The 19672-nt window shown below is 36.6% G+C and overlaps 1 protein-coding gene across 1 annotated transcript in view; it reads right to left on the bottom strand.

Moving 5' to 3' along the window:
- Positions 1 to 19672, bottom strand: part of KIF21A (kinesin family member 21A) — a 90518-nt gene that overhangs the window by 13812 nt on the left and 57034 nt on the right. Inside the window, exons 17-30 of the mRNA XM_023752269.1 lie at positions 19588 to 19656; positions 19278 to 19492; positions 18974 to 19127; positions 18272 to 18466; positions 17763 to 17864; positions 16631 to 16796; positions 16121 to 16141; positions 10870 to 10930; positions 10205 to 10259; positions 7562 to 7776; positions 4701 to 4808; positions 2843 to 2971; positions 703 to 741; positions 16 to 33 (exon numbers count right to left, since the gene is read on the bottom strand). Coding sequence (XP_023608037.1) covers positions 16 to 33; positions 703 to 741; positions 2843 to 2971; positions 4701 to 4808; positions 7562 to 7776; positions 10205 to 10259; positions 10870 to 10930; positions 16121 to 16141; positions 16631 to 16796; positions 17763 to 17864; positions 18272 to 18466; positions 18974 to 19127; positions 19278 to 19492; positions 19588 to 19656 — 1547 coding nt within the window. The remainder of the gene's footprint in view (positions 1 to 15; positions 34 to 702; positions 742 to 2842; positions 2972 to 4700; positions 4809 to 7561; positions 7777 to 10204; positions 10260 to 10869; positions 10931 to 16120; positions 16142 to 16630; positions 16797 to 17762; positions 17865 to 18271; positions 18467 to 18973; positions 19128 to 19277; positions 19493 to 19587; positions 19657 to 19672) is intronic.

The raw sequence follows: 19672 nt of genomic DNA, 5'->3' as shown, positions 1-19672 counted from the left end.
CCTCCCCCTGCCTACCTTTTGGAGGATCTACTGCTGATCAGCAAAATGGCCATAAACAGGGGAAACGAGTGCAAAAAGAGAGAAGACAAATGATAAGTGGGAAGAAGAAATGACAGCAAAGATGAAAGAGAAATTGAGGATCCAAAAAAAAGAAATCCTTAACATGAAAAAATGCAACACTGTTATTTTTAAAATAGCATCAATCAATAGAAAAAAATTTTTTTTAAAGCCCTTCTACATTCTATTCTTTCTCTCTTTTTTGGTACCATAGTATCCTTCTTTTTCTAGCATACCTTTTTTAAAAAAATCACAAAACCTCCCATAAACTCTTTCTTTAAAATGCTAAACAAACAAGAAAAGATAACCATACTGACCTCCCACATTTTTTTATTGGAAATAAAAAATCACTGAGGAGCAAAATTTCTTGAAATCAGTATTCATAGAACTTAATTACTTTAAAAAAATCTAGGTTACAAATAGAAAACAAATATCACAAGTTTTTATGTTATTATACAAAAAACTGTGCCACTACTTTTGTCTAAAAGGTGCATCATTAAAATGAATATGTTAAAAAATATTAGTGCATCTATATGGTTTACAACAAGTTATGCATGCAACAAAAGTGAGATTTGCTTAGTTTCTAGGAAGGCATTTTAGAACACCACGAAATGCCAGAATATAGAAAAGACGGAAAGAAAGTACCTGTGTACCTCCGACAGAGAGGAATCACTTTCATCAGACCTACAGCGAAAGAGTTAGAATTATGAGGAGAAAGAATACAGGTGTCAACAGATACAGACACTGAGATTGAAATGAAAATCAACAGTATTATTGAAATATAGTAAACACTTTCTTTATTGTGCCCTGCTTCTCTATTTGTACTAGATAACAGCAAATTCAATGTCTAGCTGAGTCAGATAAGCTATTCGATTCTTATGTTTTCTACCAAGACTTTGGGGGGAAATATTTCTATTACTGATCCATAGAGCCTATCTATCCTTACTTCTAAAATTTAGGTCCTGAAGAGGAACAGTATCAAGTAAGTAAAATACATCACTTTAAGTTTCTTTCTATTTAATGGACTAGTACCAGAAAATGTTTTCCATTTTAATAACTATTCATGAATTTTATTCATCTTGATAATTACTTTAGATTTGGACTCTTTACTATGGCTGTTGCACAAATATATTACATGTTTGAAAGGACAGCAAATCACTCAATTTAATAAATTTTTGTTTTAACTTATCTTAACAATATGGAATTCTGACTAGGGAGTCCCTTGCTAATTGCTGGGGAACTTTAGCAGGATTTATATAATAGATGACCGACTCCTGTCAGCCCTATCCCAAAACCTCCAAGTCTGGCAGTAAGTGGTGGCTATTATGAAAATCTATTTACCTGTCAAATAAGTTTGGGGAAGATGAGGGGAGGGTGAGTGCTGCTGGCATGGAATGTAACCAGAAACAATATGTAGCTGGTGAAACACGTTAGTCTCAAAAAGGAGCCCCCCAAAAAAGTGATCCAGAAGGTGGCTGAGCTTTTGAAAGTGTAGAAGTCTATTCTAAGTGACAACTTTCAGAGATGACAACACAGTCAAATTGTTGGTAGCTGATAAAACATTTCAGTACAAAATGTGGAACTATGATGAGATTGTCAAGATCATCAAAAGACTGGCAGAAAATTTTATGACTGTGAATGCATGGTAAAGAAGATTTAGTAATTTTTCATATCACTAGTGAAAATGGACTTCCCCAAAGCATCCCTAATGTTCTACTCTTTTCTCAGTTAAATAAGAGATATGATGTAACAATATTAGAGTCTTTTTCAGTAACAGATGATAGTTGCCTATCTAGATCAATTTAAAAGACATGTCATCAGCTGATTAAACCATATTAAAGTATGATCAAGAATTATATCCATAAATTAAGTAGATTAAAGTTATTTCAAAATGGTATTGTGTTTCTCTAAGTTACAGAGCCATTTAGCATGATTTAAACATGCCGGACATCTTAAACAAAATCTTATAAATTTCAGAAATTGTTGAATTATACAGAGAAATTATAGCATAAAAAACAAATAATTGGGGTGGGAGGCTGGATATCAAGTACATACACATACAATGCTATCATTCAAAATCAAAGCAGATAAGTCAGAGTTAACAAACACCTTATGGCAGCAGTGTTAGTACTGAATTCTTGCAAGAGAGATTCTGGCTCAATGTGAGAATACTTTTTCAATAAATAATTAATGAAAATAATATTTTCCACATCCCTCCAACTACTCTTCCCCCAGAACCCACCTTCAAACCTACCCCCTTCACCCTTAAAGTTACTTTTTTATTCCAAAAACTATTGAAGTTTACTAGTGGATTTGTATAGAATAGCCAAGTGATAATAACATGTTCCACATATAACAGTGGTCTTTGTAAGCTGTTCTATTCACCCAAGGTAAAATAATTTGCATATTTCAAAAAAATCCAGGCAGTCTGGATTAGAGATTTTTGTATGCTCACAGAAGCTGAAGAATCCCAAGAAATTTAAACTTCAGGTGGTCTCAAAGATATTTCAAATCTAATGTACTTGTAAAAGAAAGAGCAAGACAAGTGCTGAAAGTATAGCGATGCAAATCTACAGCAGGGAATAATGTTCAGCAGGAAAATAATTTTCTGTAATATTGCCTCTATGGCTCATCTCCTGTTGGAACAACACACAAAATATGGCAAGAGTTCACAAGTCAGACTCCATCTCCCACACAAAGAGATGGCTAAGTGTTTTCTACAGATGGTATTGACAGGTTCAGAATATTGTAATAAATCGTTGGGGCTCTCTTCCATATAACTTACTTATCCTGCTGAACTGATGTGTTTCCCTGAGAAACAGTAAGACGATTAAACACATTCAGTTCATTACGGGGCCGGCTTGGTGGGGAAGAAGGAGGTGAAAGACTAGCCTCTGAGGTTCCAGAATCTGAGCTACAAAAAAAAAGAACATTAAATAGGTGGCTTTAATTGGTTATGCTTTGTTAGGAATGTTATATGAAACATGCTTTTCTAAAAAAGCTTTTCATTAGTGAAATCCTTCCTTCTTCACTCCCTTCCTTCCTCTCTTCCTTTATTGTAAGATAAAATGCACTCTGAACAATTCAAAATTTTCCCATTGAATTTTGTTACATTGGCCACAAGATGGCACTAAAGAAAGAGTTCTATCTGCTGAACTCTAAAGTCGGTACAAATAAAGCAAGCCAAATTTAAAATTAAACAGTTTTAGAACTGAGACCAAGATGTTCATTTTACAGACAAGGAAACAGACCCAGAAAGTTTAAGAGTGATTTGCCTACTCAATTGATTCATTCATTTATATTTAAATTACTTATTTGCTCCATTCCCCCATCTCCCAATCATTCTTGAGAGGTCTGATTCAGTAGCAACAAATTACATCTTTAAACACAGGAAGCAAGGATGACTAGAAGGATAATTTCCATGACGTTCATTTCAGCTAAGCCAGGGGTCAAGGCCGAGCGTGTGCATGCTGGTCCAGGGAAGGGGGTGGTACAACACTGTCCACTCAGGTACAGAAAATATATAAAACTTATTACCATATTTATATGTATGGTAAAGAAATTAGCTTTACCAATATTTCAATGTAGATTGGCATTGATATTCTCACTCAAGGCTGAGTCATAGATCCACCTGCCACATGCAGCGCATTAGGCCACACACAAGGTAGAAGGGCGACAGTGGCTCTCACCCATTCATCACCTTTCTGCATGTTGAGGCATTGCAATTACCCAGTGGGTCATCAGATTATATTATGTATCGTTCAGTAAATTAACCTTCACAAAACACACAAACAGCTTTTAAAAGATGTTAGCAGGCACTCTCTCTCCAGGGAGCACAGGCCTGCTATTCCCTTCTGCTCCTCCTTCCCCCAAAGGCACTTATCCCCTCACCTCTAAGGGACCCCATGAGACTTGCAACCAGAGGAGCAATGGGCAGCGGCAGCTCGTCCTGGGCTAACCCAGGACCTGTCTCCAAGGCCCCCTTTTCTCTGACTTCCCAGTGAGCCGAAGCAGCCCAGCCTAGGCGCTCCTATTGCTTCTTCAAATATGCCCTTCCTTGTTTCACTCTCCATGTATATTTTGGCTGTGGTCAATAAATTCTTGCTTGCTTTTCCACAAACAAACAAACAAAATGATTTTAGCAAAAAAAAAAAAGACAACCCACAAAAAAACAATTGGGGATAATGCCGATTTAAACATAAAAGAACAGCAAGAAAATGGCACAACTCACACACCCTCCAACACTAGTTTTTTTTGTCAACCCTGTTAAAGAGGTGAAGTCAATGTAGTTTTATCAGATGACAACCAAGATTAATTTCAAATTTTTCTAGAGGACTCATATTTAATAAGTCTCTCCTCAAGTGTATATTAACTCTTACAATAATATGCACGAATAATTGGAAAATATATGCGTACACATGATCAGGCACAAGTGCTCAATATTTTTACAGGTGTGTGTGAACAAGGAATTTAAAGACCATTTAGCCAAGCCAATAGCTGACTTGATTGTCATGATTAGTCAAATCTGTCATAACCACAGAACCAGCCTAAAATCTGGAAAGTAAGTTCACTATTGTCCTTTAGCATCTAAGTGTAGCAGACATTTTATACAATCTAACAGATAAAAAGCATGAGTAACTTACTGTTTTTGTTCCTTGGCCTTTGATTTTTCTGCTTTCTCATATGCCTTTCTCCTGGTTACAGGGGAAGGCTCTGGTAGTTTTTTCTCTGATAGAGATGACGATCTGGTACTAAAAATAGAAAAAGATTCTGTGGTCATCTAATTTTAAATATTTACATATAACTTTATTTGGTAGACATTTAACCTAAATTTTTTTAATAGATTAATAACTAGAACTCAAGAAAGATTACTTGGAAACAAAAAATAAAAAATAAAACTAGGATAGGAAAATATTATGAGTTATTTTTAGTTAATGGAAGCTTAACAAGTATATATTTAATTTTTAAATTGGCAATCCTTTCAAATATGTGAAAACCCATTATCTTTGAATATAAAAAAAAATATTATATTGCCAAATAAATATTTTATTTTAAACATAAGTGTTTAAGTTTGATCAGAATTGCTTTGGTTGAAGAAAAATTCTCATTACAGTTTTGTAGAACAAAAATATTCGACTATCAGAATATGAGAAACAATGAGATTTAATTAATTATATTTGGTCACACAAAAAATGCACAATTATTTAAATTAACTATAGTACTTAATTTGTAACTCAGAAATGTTTGTAATTAACATATTTTTGCCTTATAAATTTTAAATGTTGAATAGTAGTTATGTAAGACTTTTTTATATGATGCAATACATTTTAATTGAAAAAATGACTTTCTGCTATTTTTAGCTAGTTATATTAATTAAAAATATACAAATTCACTAAAGAATTAGAAAGCAATATCCCCAAAAAGGGGATATTGATTCCTATTTGAAAGCAAAAATTAAGTATAATTAAACTTTTTTCTAATTGGAGGAAATCAATTTTTAGAACTTCTGCATCCTTTAAATCATAAGGGCCACTTGAGTAAATTATTTCATATATATTTCATTATGAAATATTTATATCATTATTTATATCATCATTATTTCATATATGAAAGCCTAAGCGACCGTTACGACTGAACAACCGGAACAACGGGAACAACCGGTCGACCAGTCACTACGGCGTGCACTGACCACCAAGGGGCAGACGCTCAATGCAGGAGCTGCTCCCTCTAACCTCCCATGGCCAACCAACCTCCCCCGGCCCCTCTCCCCCAGCTGGCAAACCTCCCGCAGTCCCTCTCCCTGGCCTTCCCCCCATCCGGCAGGCCCCAGCTGACAGGCCCCGGCTGGCAGCCAGCAGGCCCCACCCCAATTGGGACTGGGCAAGACAGCCCCTATAGGCTCTGATCTCCGGCCAGGCCTAAGGACTCCACCCGTGCACAAATTTCATGCACTGGGCCTCTAGTTTATGTAATAAAAATCATGCAGTAATGGTTTATAAAAGTTACTAAACCAAGCACATGACCAACTCTTAAATTTGTGCAGGATTACACAAGCATCCGCATTCATGAAAACGTGAAAATAAATCATGCAAAAAGAGAGATTCCAAAAGGTATTGTCTACCACCTGTTACAAAGGATACATTTTTAAAATTTAAAAAAGAAAGGCAAAAAGAAGGTATTACCTGAATCTGGATTCCAGGTCATAGATTTAGTCTTGAAGTTCCAAAAGTCTCTACTCATCTGACAGACTACGCTGAACACATGTGGGTTCCTAACATCTTTATCACTTCTATCTCACTACCTTTATCCAAAGCATTTCTGCTACTATCATCTTATTAAAAAGCACTGAAGCCATAAGCTATCTATTGGTTAGCAATCTCTAGTAGCAAATCCGATAGTTAATTACATAGGCCTCAAGCACATGCAAGGAAGTTCTGTCATCATTAAAATTAATTTTGGAACTAAAGGTTGCAAATGGGCTTACTGAATGTAAGACAACAAAAATATCTTCAGACAATGCATAAAGTTATGAAAAATAGAAATACTCAAGGGGGGAAGTTTGTTATATTTTATTATTTGCAGAGTCATATGAAGTGTGCTGCTTTTTGGGCAGTATATTTCAATGCTGGCATGTATTCATCCCATAAATCATTTGCCAGAGTATATGTGAGGCTTCGTTTGAAAAATATCATTTAAATCTTTACCAGTAAATGATTGGTCTAATTTTAATATAACTTTCAAAACACACATAATCACACCATGTACAACACACACACACACACACACACACACACACACACACACACACACATGGGCCTGTATAGGGAAATCTTTCTTTTTCCTCCAGAAAATAATTTTTTAAATGTCTAAATAAGATTTGTTTTGAGAATGTTTTTTTGTTCAGATCAACATAGATGGGAGAGAGAATATGTCTTCCTTCAAATCTTTAATAATATCAATGCAAATATTTTGTGCAAACACTCATGTCAGACATGTAATGTGCTTTAAGGCAAAAAGTTAGGAAAGCCTCAAGTGTTTTATGTTTGTATGTCATATTTCATTTTTCTTTAGAAAGGTCAGCAAGGTTTAGTATCCTGACCAGGCTCTTAGAACTAGGACACACATAATTTAGAGCTAATTTAAGAGACTTTCAGGTTGTTGTTTTATATAATGGTTTCATAGGTATAGCATTAACCTACTTTAGCAGTTACTAAATAAATTCTATCTGCAGTTCACAACTCAGTCTTTATAAAAATTATAATCCTTTAAGAAAGACCCTAAAACTGAGAAACAAGATAATGCAATTCAACAAAGAACATTTCCCATCTCAAGTCATTTTGAGTGCCCAAAAAATTAGGTGAGATAATACCTAACAGAAATTACATTGAAAACCAGAGATCTTATTCACATAAATTTTAAAAAATAGAAATAAGAAATCAGCAACATGCATATTAAAAAAGAAAAGCCAAAAGAAAGGAAGTTAGTGTAGCGGGGCCAGACTTACATGCTGCCTATCTTAGAAGGGAAGCCAGATGGGGGAGGGAGTTCTTTGTCCCTAGCAGAAGTAGCACTGGTCTCTGTATTCATTCCACTCTCTTGCCCTTCTGCAACAGCTGTAAGAGGGCCAGGCAAGGAAGCATCTCCTGTACTAGTGTCTGAAGCTAGTTCACTGCTATCTGCATACAGCAATTCCATCTGAGTGGTGGTCCTCCTTCGGGCCTAGTCAGAAAATGGGAGGAAACGCAATCAGGAGCCAACTTTTGTACAGAAGATGATTAGAGAGTAGAGATTTAATATTAGTTTGAAATAGGTAAAACAAAACAAACAAACATTTAGTGTGTCTTTTCCTAGCAAGTGTGTCAAATGTAGCAGTAAGAGAGTGACAAGCCAGAGCTATAGCCAGATAAGATCCTTAGTAGTAACCAACATTTGTATTGTACGTATTATATGACAAGGCATTGTTCTAAACACTCTGCTATCTTAGCTATCTTAGCATGTGCTATTATTATCCTAATTCATAAGTGAAGCACAGAGAAGCTAAGCAATTTGCCCAAAGTCGCACAGCTAGGAAGTGGCAAAGCCAAGGTTCAACACTAAGCAATCTGCCTCCAATATTACTGTGCTATCCTGGCACTCACGGCCAGCTCCCTCAGCATATAATTTAAAAAGAAGAAGAAAAAGAAAGAAATCAAACTAAAATATAATTTTGTTAGGGAAGCTCAACTAAATTCAAAAATTTTCCCTTGCTGAGATGCTTTATTTAATATCAATTTTTACACATGTTTCTCAACTTCCATTACCCTGCTCCCTTGATGCTTTTAATCTACCTACTGGATAATTCAGCATCAGCTTGCACCAGTTTTTGGCAGCCTGGTGAGGCAGGCGAAGATTATTTTCCTAGAGCCTAAACTCACCATAAGCATGTCCTTCTTTACTCTTAAAAACCAAATGACTATCGTGTTGTTGCTCAGAGTCGCTGTTATGAAGGAATTAACAAATAGTCATTGTGTCTACCAGACTGTAAGCCTCTAAAGGGCAGGCACCCTGTTTAGTCAATTTTACATCCCCAAACTTCACAGAGCGTTGGTACATACTGATTTAAAATACAAGGTCAAATTCATTTTTTTCAGTGAGGAAAAATAAATGATTTGAGATTTCTCCAGGCATTTTTGCAGGTCAAAGGGAAAATCAGATAGCACTTCAGAGAATTTAGGAAAAGAAAGTCCTGCAGCCAGTTTTGTACACTGTCAATTCTCCGCACAGCCGAGGGACCAGGGCAGAGAGAAATCACTTTGCTGGGAATCTAACAAAAGTGGATCTTTTAGGAGATGACCTTTAGGCCACCACTTTACAGCACTTTTCTGGTAGCCTAAGAGCAGGAATAACCAGGCTGTCACAGGGCCTGAAAGATGAAAGTTACCTTAAGAGATACTCTCCTCTGCTTAAGGCTGGATCCAAACTACACTAGAATGTTTTGAGTGTTGGTAACTTCTTCTTAGTCACTTACAATAATAAGACATAAACTACATGTGGCGCAAGGACCACACCTAGAGCCTGAAGTTGTTTTTTGATCGGTTTGCCCAATGTTATTAAGATAAGGAAATTCTACCTAAAAATCCATATTCAAGGCTTTTCTTAAAAAAAACAAAGGATCTGGTAGCCGTAGGCCCATATTCCATCATGGCAAAAATGAGCAAGAGTTGAGTGCTGGCTATTTGCTTTAATTGGGCACGTCCTCTTTAGGTAATCATAATGACCTGACTCATGATTTCACATCCAGCCAAATTACTCATTGACCTTACCTGACTAACCACTGGGGCCTTGTACCTGTCCTGTCCATTTGCATTATTCTTTCCGGTTCTGATTCTATCCATCATTCAACAAATATTTACTAAGAATTCTTTGTTTTCAAACATCTTAAGATGTTTAGTTAATTCATCTAGTATCAAATGTTACCAACTCTCAATCTGAAAAGTCCCACGTGTTTCTTACACATTTAACAGCATGTATCATTTATATTTTTTGAAAAACTTTACAAACATATATTGTAGCATATTTGCTTTTAATACAAGATAATGATTAGGAGTTGGCTTATTATTCAAACCACTTCAGGATATAGTTAAAGTAAGAAAGAAATACTTAAAAACATACCAGAATGTTAAAATTTCAAAAATCTCTCACCAATCAAAGTGATTTATTTTAGATGCCAACTACAGGTCTACAACTTGATTAGCCAACTGCTTTAAATTACTATTGTCTAGTAATTTGTGACTATCTCCTATATTATTAGGAAATTTAGGCAACTTTAATAGATTAACACACAACATCCTTAATGGGTAATAAACCTTTAGGAGAAATCTGGTGGGGGGAGGGATGGAAAAAAAATTTGGTCTCCATAATGATATCTAGTGAGAAAAGTGTGAGAATACAGTAAAATGAAAATTTCACGAGAAATTTTCAATAGAACTTTTGTCAAGGGGAATATGATAAAAGACTAATTTTCTGATACATGGAAGCTTTGGTAGAAGCATGCCTGCTTGATAACCTACCCAGGGTCAAGCTTGAGGCCTCCAATGTGTTTAAAGTTATAACAAAGAACAGAGGGAAAAAGAATATTCATTCACCCAGCATTTTCAATCCCCCGTACCTTGTTTTTAGGTTTCACATCTCCACAAAGCTTCATCAGGTCTGAAGACAGTGTGCTATATGCAAATATATAACCACAAGATTATAAGGGAACTTACTATACAAAACTGCATGTCCTCTATGTTTACAACTATGGAAAGAATTGTATATGCCTAGCTATGAAAAACAAAGAAAGACAATATTTAAAATCAAAATAGCCCTGGCTGGTTTGGCTCGATGGATAGAGCATCGGCCTGCAGACTAGGGGGTCCCGGGTTCGATTCTGGCCAGGGGCACACACCTGGGTTACGGGCTCAATCCTCAGTGGGGGGCATGCAGGAAGCAGCCAATCAATGATTCTCTCTCATCATTGATGTTTCTATCTCTCTCTCCCTCTCCCTTCCTCTCTAAAAATCAATAAAATATATTTTTAAAAAATCAAAATAAACCAATTTAAATTTTTTTCATTTTCCTTATTTAAATATTCCAGTATTTTTATTTTAAAATGTGTGGTAATTAAGCATAACTGAGTTAGGTTTCCATATTACTGTTTCTAGTGCTATTCACTTAGCCATAAAATTCAAAATTATTTGTTTTATAAGGGTAATTGTTTGAAGCATCAAGATAAAGTATTAAAAATATTATAGAAACAAGTAAAATCTATTAAGTTCCCAAAGATTCTCTTACCTTCCTTCTGATCCCGGGCTGTTTAAAGGTGCATCCTCATCAGTACTATCCTCTACATTTTCTATAAAATAAAAAATGTCCAAAATGTATTATCCACGTCGCAATTTGAATGGTGACTGTAATCCCTATACTACAATAAACATCAGCCCAAGGGTTCAATATGGGCACTTTGGTTTTAGTAACTGAATCAAAATAGAAATATAGAAAAACATATCTAAGAAAATCCTTTCACTACATGTCCTAGGATGAGGAAAAACATGTTCAAAATAGGAAAACCACAGGTTTGATAAACCATAGAACAACATTCATAGGATAGAACTGAAATCATGTACTTATCAGAGCATGTGTAACTATATTACATATTTTTTCATAGTATGCATTTGTCCCATGCCATCCAAATGTTTGTAAACCCACTGAATAAAATGTAAGAGGAAAGAAAATGCTCATGAGCGCCCTTTATTTTTGTTTTCAAGCAGAGAGAGTATGTGTGTGTGTGTACGTATCTAGAGATTATACATCAGCATGCAGCTCATTCATGTGTACATGGAAGACAAACACAATAGGCTTGCATGCAATGGTTTCAGAAATGAACACAAATAAACCACTGCTATTTCAGAACAACTCTAGCAGGCTATTAAAAAAAGAAGAAGAAAAAGCAAACAAACTCTCAGAAAGTCAGTAAATAAAACAGCCACTGAAAGTGAACTATTTAAAATGTCAGTGAGCCCAATAGGTTCAGGTTTTAAAAACATACACATTGTACTATAAAATCATTCCACAAAACTAAAGACAGAATTATAAATAACATATATTAATAAAATGAGTCATACCCTTTGAGCTTTTAATTTTATATCATACAATTGGGTGGTGTACATAAGTCAACTAATCTCTTTCTCTGATGTTCCCTTTCTTTCTTCACTGTTTAGCAGGTACAATAGAATATTCAGTAATACTTGATACTTGATAATATTATCTAAAAAGGAGCTCATCGCCCGGCCAGTGTGGCTCAGTGGTAGAGTGTTGACCTATGAACCAGGAGGTCTCGGTTCCATTCCCGGTCAGGACACATGCCCAGGTTGCGGGCTCAATCTCCAGTGTGGGTGTGCAGGAGGCAGCCGATCAGTGATTCTCATCATTGATTTTTCTATCTCTCTCTCCCTTCTTCTCTGAAACCAATAAAAATATTAAAAAATAAAAAGGAGCCCATCTGGGACCCATACAAGGGAGTTTACTTTCTGAAGTGGAGAAAACGGTAGTCTTCATGGCAATGTGTATCTCAAAAGCTCACCATTAGAGGGAGACTCAAGGACCTGCTTCACAACAGGATTCTTGAGTTCTAAGGTGACTGAATTCGTTGATAACATAGAAAATGGGGTTAAAAGAAATGACAAACTAGCCTTTATTTTCCCATATATAAAAGCAGACTAAGATTGGCTAGTATTCTTGTAGGGAGAAATCAGTTAGTATGATAAATATCATATGAGTGCTTGGTAAAAACTACTTAGTTCCTGCCTATGCATGTATGCCTTATCTACAGATAATTATATTTTGACATAATGAACCTAGCCAGAGGTTAGAGGCGCCACCCATTCAGTCACCAAATCAGACCCCTCTTCTGGTCTGAGCTTAGTATGAGCACGACAGTCATCTGAGCTGCAGGACACACCATCACCTCACTGTCACACTCTCAACTCCGAAAACATAAATCCAGCCCAATGCCAGCTTCTTTTCTCATCACCGTGGAATTAAAGCTAAGGACAGAAATTTATTACTCCCGAATGCCTTAAAGTTCATTCATGTAAGTGCAAAGTTGCACAATCTCACTTCACTGGAAGTTAACTAGTGAAGTTATTTTTTAAGCTATTGTTTAAAAGTTATATAAAACAGCCCCAGCCCAGCTGACACGGCTCAGTGGTTGAGCATTGACCTGAACCAGGAGGTCATAGTTCAATTCCCAGTCAGGGCACATGCCAGGGTTGCAGGCTCCATCCCCAGTGTGGGGTGTGCAGGAGGCAGCCAACAGATGATTCTCTCTCATCATTGATGTTTCTATCTCTCCTCCTCCCTTATTCTATGAAATCAATAAAAATATATTTTTTAAATAATAAAACAGCCCAGCTGGTGTTGCTTAGTGGTTGAGCATTGTCCCATGCACCAGGAGGTCACTGGTTCAATTTCTGGTCAGGGGACATGCCTGGGTTGCGGGCTTGATCCCCCAGGGGGGGACATGCAGGAGGCAGCCAATCAATGTTTCTCTCTAATCAATGTTCAATCTCTCTCTCTCCCTTCCTCTCTCTAAAATCAATAAAAACTTTTTTTCAAAGTAGTGTACGGAAAAGAGTTCGCCTGGCAGCCCAGAGACTGCTATCCTTAGACAGGCCTGCTCGTAAGGTTGAACTTTGTCTAGCATCTGGAAACTTGGCTGGCAGAGGGGGCCCCAGTCACTAATGAACTAATGAGAGTAGCTCATTGTACCTAGAATTTGTACAAACAATCTGGCTTCTGCCAAACTCCTCCTTTCCTCTGAGAGTCTGGGATCCAGGTATATACTAGACAGAGGGTATCTGTGTGAGCAGTCCCCAGGAAAAACCTCGGGTGCTGACTCTCTAATGGATTTCCCTGAGTAGAAACATCACAAAACGGTGCTGGGCTTTCATTCCAGGGAGAAAAGGACATTCTGTGCAATCTCTCGTGGGAGGGTGAAACACAAGGAAGCCTGGACATGGACTCCGTTGTGTCTTCTTCCATTAGGACACAGCCGTGTACCCTTCCTAGTCTCTTGAATCTTTGCTGTGGATACAATACTGAGAGCCCCATGAGTCTTCCGGCAAATATGCAAAGTTGGGATGCTAACGTAGGTCATAGGTCGGGGAAAGAGAAGGGAAAACAAAGGTGTTCTTCAAAAACTACAAGCCTATTAGCATGAGGTGCTGGCCCTGGCTCTCGCTCTAGCCTTGTTCCCCCATGTACTTGTTGCTCTCGGGCACCGATCTGCTTGAACACCTTGTGCACACAATATTGGGGCTAACTCTTATGCTTTTGCTTAGTCATTGCCTAGATTCACTCTGTTAGGCTCCCCTTCCACCTAGTCTTTGTCCTGGCTAATTCTTTTTCTTCCACCTGGACAACTCCTTTTCCTTCTTTATGTTTCAGCGCAAATGTCACCTCCTCTGGAAAGCCTTCATGGACTCCTCCGTTCCTGTTGGGTGGCCCCATTCTGTGCTCTCATAATCCCCATACTGTATATACGTCAATCACTGCCCTCACTATAATGTATCACAATCTGTTCATGGTCTGTCAACCTCAACACCAAGACCACAAGGGCAAAATTTTGTGTCTTATACATCTTTGATCCCAGCACTACACCCAATGCTTGAAATAACATTGGTGCTAATGTGGTTTTGTGTGGTTTTGTTTTTAGTGATGTATATATGACTGCCCAGCTCATGTGGATTTCACTTCCATTTTTTTCTTCTTCCATACTTTTCCTCCAAGCACCTCTAGGCTAGATTTATGGCCCTAATACCTGGGACAAATTTCTGCAATAAGACATAAGTTACATCACTCAAATGGGTTCCAACTCTCTGCTTCTGACCCTGCTTCCAGCTACAGATAATTGAAAGTAGTTTGAAAGTTGTGAAAACGTAACACTGCTCATGAAATTAGCAGCTTAACATTTTCTGCACAAAAGGATATCAAAGAGGGCATTGCACTTTTCTTCCAAAGTAAAAGAGATCATGGACTTAAATGAGAATTTACTTATTGCTATAAGTTGAGCCCCTAAGAAAAAGAAGAACAAAAAGAAGGAAAAGAGAGAGAAGGATAGAAGGAGGAAAAGAAATGCGCTAACACATGGAATTGCAAATTTTCTGGTTATAATCCAGAAACTTGGTTAGGATATAACCAATCCTACTTTTTTTTTTTTTACCTTTATTTGTTATAGCATGAGCAGTGTAAAAGTACTAGCAGCTGATATCAAAGAAATACTACTTTGAGATTAACACCAAGTATAAACATTACAAAAACCATATAGCTCATATGTATTTTATTTGTGTGACATTATTTTAAATAAATTTAGGCCCGGCTGGCATGGCTCAGTAGTTGAGCATCCACCTATGAACCAGGAGGTCACGGTTCGATTCCTAGTCAGGGTACATGCCCGGGTTTCGGGCTCAAGGCAGTTGCTCAATGATTCTCTTTCATCATTGATGTTTCTCTCTCTCTCTCTCTCTCTCTCTCTCTCTCTCTCTCTCTCTCTCTCCCCCATCCTCTCTGACATAAATAAAAATATATTTTAAAATAAATAAAAATGAAATAAATTCAGATTCATAGAGTATGTTTATTCTAGTGGCACACAGAGGTAATTACATTTAATCTTTTGGCTACATTCCTCTCCTTAAAGTAAAAATATTTTAAAAACTTGGACAACTGTATGATTAGAAAAAAGAAAGTTCAGACCAGGTGGTGAAATAATTTTGATTAAATAAAAATGGCTCCATAATAAGATTTAGAAAAATTGCAAGTAATAAAATTGCCCTGATACTCCTGGTTCTTCATGTGTATGATCACCAAGAGGAGTAGAAATAATACTGACAGGTGGGGGTAGTTCATGTGAATGCTGTAGTGGCAACAGAAAAAGGGTGAAAATCTCTGTACGCAATAATCACTAAAGCCTCTTCTAACTTAAAAATGTTATGATCTTAAATATTGTCTCAATTTGTTCATATAAGATCCTTGGATAGTTTTATTCAATTTACAATATTAAAATATATGTGCTTAATTTTATAAAACATTAAGAATAGCTGAGAATCTAGCAAACATATACTAAAGATATACACCAAAGATATATACCAAAGAAAGTTATTTATGATGTTAAAACAACAGATGTAAGTTAATAGATATATTTAAAAATTAAAAAGAAATATGTACTCCTTTTTTTTTTTGCCTTTTACAAGAAAGAGAAAAAAAGGGCTTACAAAACGGGAGCCAAAGTTGCAGTTCAGGTAATGAAAGAAAAAAGTTCACTAAAGCATATTTCTTTAAACATTTTAAGAATTTTAAAATCAAGCGTGTATGAGAAAGACAAAAGACTTAGTATGTTTGTGGTTGTGGATACATTTCAAAAAGGATCATGCAAAAAACAGTGGTTGCCAATAAACATTTTAAAAATAAGATGTACCACAATTAGTGCACATGAACAATTAGTAATTCATGCAGCTTGTAGGGTACACAGAAAGCTAAACATACTTACCTAAAGGTACGCTATCTAGATCTGTGTAAATAATAGCAAAAAGGAAACAAAAAGCAATACTCCAATCAAAACAGATCCAATGTTAAAAACTCCCACATAAAACAAGATTATGGTACCATTTATAAGATATGTAGAATAGATGCCATAACAAAAACATTAATTTTTTAAAGGCAGTTAGATATGCAGAGTCAAGAAATGACAGTTGGCTATTATAAATAATTTAAATAACCAATTCAGAAAATAGGTTGATCTTGTTTATCCATGAAAACTAACTCCTTAATAAGGTTAAGTAAGCTTTTTTACTAGTAAGTTGGTAATCATTTCTTGGGATGACAATAATGAATTACATCCCCCCAAATTTATACATGCAAATTAAAGAAGGAATAACTAATACAAATGTAAGTAAATACAGCATCTATTCAGTCAAGCTATAGGGGAAAGAGTATAGTATAGCATACTCAAAGAGCAAAGCTCCCATGCAATTATTTAACTAAAATTTAGTTAGATTACCTTGTAAAGCATGGCCCAGTAAAGCATCCAGCTCAGGATTTAACTCTGCTTTCTCTTTCAACATGTGGAATAAGAGTTGGTTTTGTGTAGCACTGGTTATTTCCGTTTGCTTAAGCCGACCTTCAAGTACTTTAATTTGAGCCTCTTTCTGGGCGGCCTGAAGACCCTGTAACACCACCAAAAAGATAAATAAAATTATGTTAGGTCATACAAAACAGAATCTACCAAACAAAGATCTGAATCAGATAGCAAGTGCATATGGATTTCGACATCAAATAGACCTTACCTTGATTCATCTCCGTGCCTCCACTTACTAACTTCGTGCCCTTGACCAGGGTACCTTATCTTCCTGATTCTCAGTTTTCTCATATGCCAAGTTATATGAATAATACCTACTTCCTAGCACTAGTGAAAATTAAGTAAGAGAACATAACATAAAGGGTCTAGGCACAACCGCAACATGAGGGGAAAAAATGAGTCAGAAATCATTATCACCTTCAGCATTTTTTACAGGTGACAGATTAATGCATTCCTATTCAAAGAGGATGGGAATGAAACTATATTTTTCCTTTCTAATTTTATGTTTTTGAGCTGTAAAGAATCAGTATGCAACCAAAGTTATGATACCAAATTTGTTTGCAACCCAAGAGATTTTCTTTTCATTCTTCCTTTGCTAAAGCAAAAGAGGAATTAATTATTCCCTAAGTTGTTTATCTGTTCTAATACACAAACACAATAGGTGGATTTGATCTCAATATTGCTGATGCTTCGTCACTCTAAAAAAAAGGTAAAAGGGCCCTCGCTGATATAGCTCAGTGGATTGAGTGTTGTTCCATGGACCAAGAGGTCTCGGGTTCAATTCCCAGTCAGGGCACATGCCCAGGTTTCGGGCTTGATCCCCAGTGGGGGGCGTGCAGGAGGCAGCCGATCAATGTATCAATGTGTCTCTCTCACTGATGTTTCTGTCTCCTTCTCCCTTCCTCTCTGAAATCAATAAAAATATATTTAAAAATAAATAAATAAAAGGTAAAAAAAATCTTCTTAGCACAAAGGAAGGGGTCACTGGAGAAAGATATAAAAACTACAATGAATTCATCAAAACTTGGGTTTTCAATAACAGTGTCGATCTTACCTTATTGATGCCCATTGACAAGAAGTGACCTAGCAGGTACCGGGCTTCTGTAAGCGTGCAAGCATTAATGACTGCAGTGACGTCCAGGGTTTCTCCTTCTTCCTACATCAAACCAGCAGATGATGTAACATTACTTTGAGCTAACTGCATTTAAACAGAAGGCAAAAGCCTATTGCTCCACTAGGTTAACCAACTGGACTCCTCAGAATAGTGTAAACTATAATCCCCACACCAAAAATATATGGTCTAGTTGAAAAGAAAAGGCACAAGGTAGATTAATAAATGATATATGTCTTTTACAAGTAATAAATAATACAAAAGGAGCAGAGGTATCTGGAGAGCAGGCAGGGAGTGGTATACATACAAAACCTAAGAAGCATATTAAATAAATAAATAAATAAATAAATAAATAAATAAATAAATAATTCCTTCACATAAAAATTAAAAATGCTTTTAATAATAAAAAAAATTTTTTAGTAAGACATTACACATTTTTTTAAGTTACAAACCTTTGCTTCTTCCATCTGCATGATGTTGGCTTGACAATCAGAAATGCTGTCATTGATGTAATCTATATTCGCAGTTAATGACTCCATCTCCTCATTGATGTTGACCACATTTTTATCTCCCTCTCCACTCTCCTTGACTATCTTTTCCCTTCTTCTGGAAAGTTTCTCTCTTCTTTTTGTGAGTTCTTCCCGTTGCTATTGAGAAAACAGTTGGATTTTAAGAAATTATGCTCATCTAGGGCTTTATGCTAAGTGAAATAAGTGAGTCACAGAAGGACAAGTACTGAAGGGTTCCACTTATGTGATGTATGTAAAAGATTCAAACTCATAGAAGCAGTAAGTACTAGTAGAATGGTGGTTGTCAGGGGCTGGGGAAGAGGGAAATGGGGAGTTGCTATTCAATGGGTATGAAGTTTCAGTTATACAAGACGAGTAAGTTCTAGAGATCTGCTGTACAACACTGTGCTTATAGTTAACAATACTATGCTATACATTTAAAAGTGTGTGAAGTACAGATCTCATGTTACCTTTTCTTACCACAATTTTTTTAAAAGGATGTTCATTTATTCATACACAATGCAATCAAAACTCACTAGGGGAAAAATCCTTAGTAAGTATTCAATTTACCCAGGGAACAAACTTGAAAAACTGAAAATTCACAGCCAGCTAAGGGAGAGCATATCTGCTTTCTATTTTCCACACCTTGAGGAGTCTATTCATGTCAGCCTCCATATTGGAAATCGTCATCTTTTGCATGATGATGTCCGTGACCCTACGTTCAAGAAGCTGCCACTTCATGCGTGCCGTCTTGGAAGTAAACACCCGGCCGGTCAACCCTTTTCTCTGATATATTTTTCTATAATCATATATAAACAGACAAACATAATTACTTATGTGCTTATTGGATTGTGCCCTAGCACATAATATGCTGTTTTTCATTTAAGTCCAACATTCAGTAATAATGCCACACAGATTATGTTAGGAGGAACAGAAGAATCGTGTTGACCTTGTTCCATTGGTTGCGGGCGTGGGTAAGGCCTGGACTCTTGCCACAGGAATTCTCATTTTCTGCTGAGCTCCTGCCCTGGACGCATCTGTTTCTACAGCAGCTACACTGGAACCTGTGTCCTGAACGGGGGTGTCAGATGAGCTCAGCTTCCGCGTGACTTTCCCAGCCACTTTATCTGACATGGGTCTTACTTGCCGACGAAGAGCTGTAACCTGAAATAGCAACAGAGACTGACTCATTCCCTTTGTCGATAGAAATACATCATTTATCTCAAAGCCAGAATGTTTCCTCCAAATGGCCAACTTGCCTCTTCAGTTTTGCGGCGAAGAACCACTTCTTGGTTTCTTTTTTGGGCTTCCAGAAGTCTAAGTTGATGCTATAAAAGAATATTG

The sequence above is a fragment of the Myotis lucifugus genome, unplaced genomic scaffold (genome assembly GCF_000147115.1).
Source record: "Myotis lucifugus unplaced genomic scaffold, Myoluc2.0 scaffold_30, whole genome shotgun sequence".
NCBI classification, from domain to species: domain Eukaryota; kingdom Metazoa; phylum Chordata; class Mammalia; order Chiroptera; family Vespertilionidae; genus Myotis; species Myotis lucifugus.
This window is presented reverse-complemented; position numbering and strand designations above follow the sequence as displayed.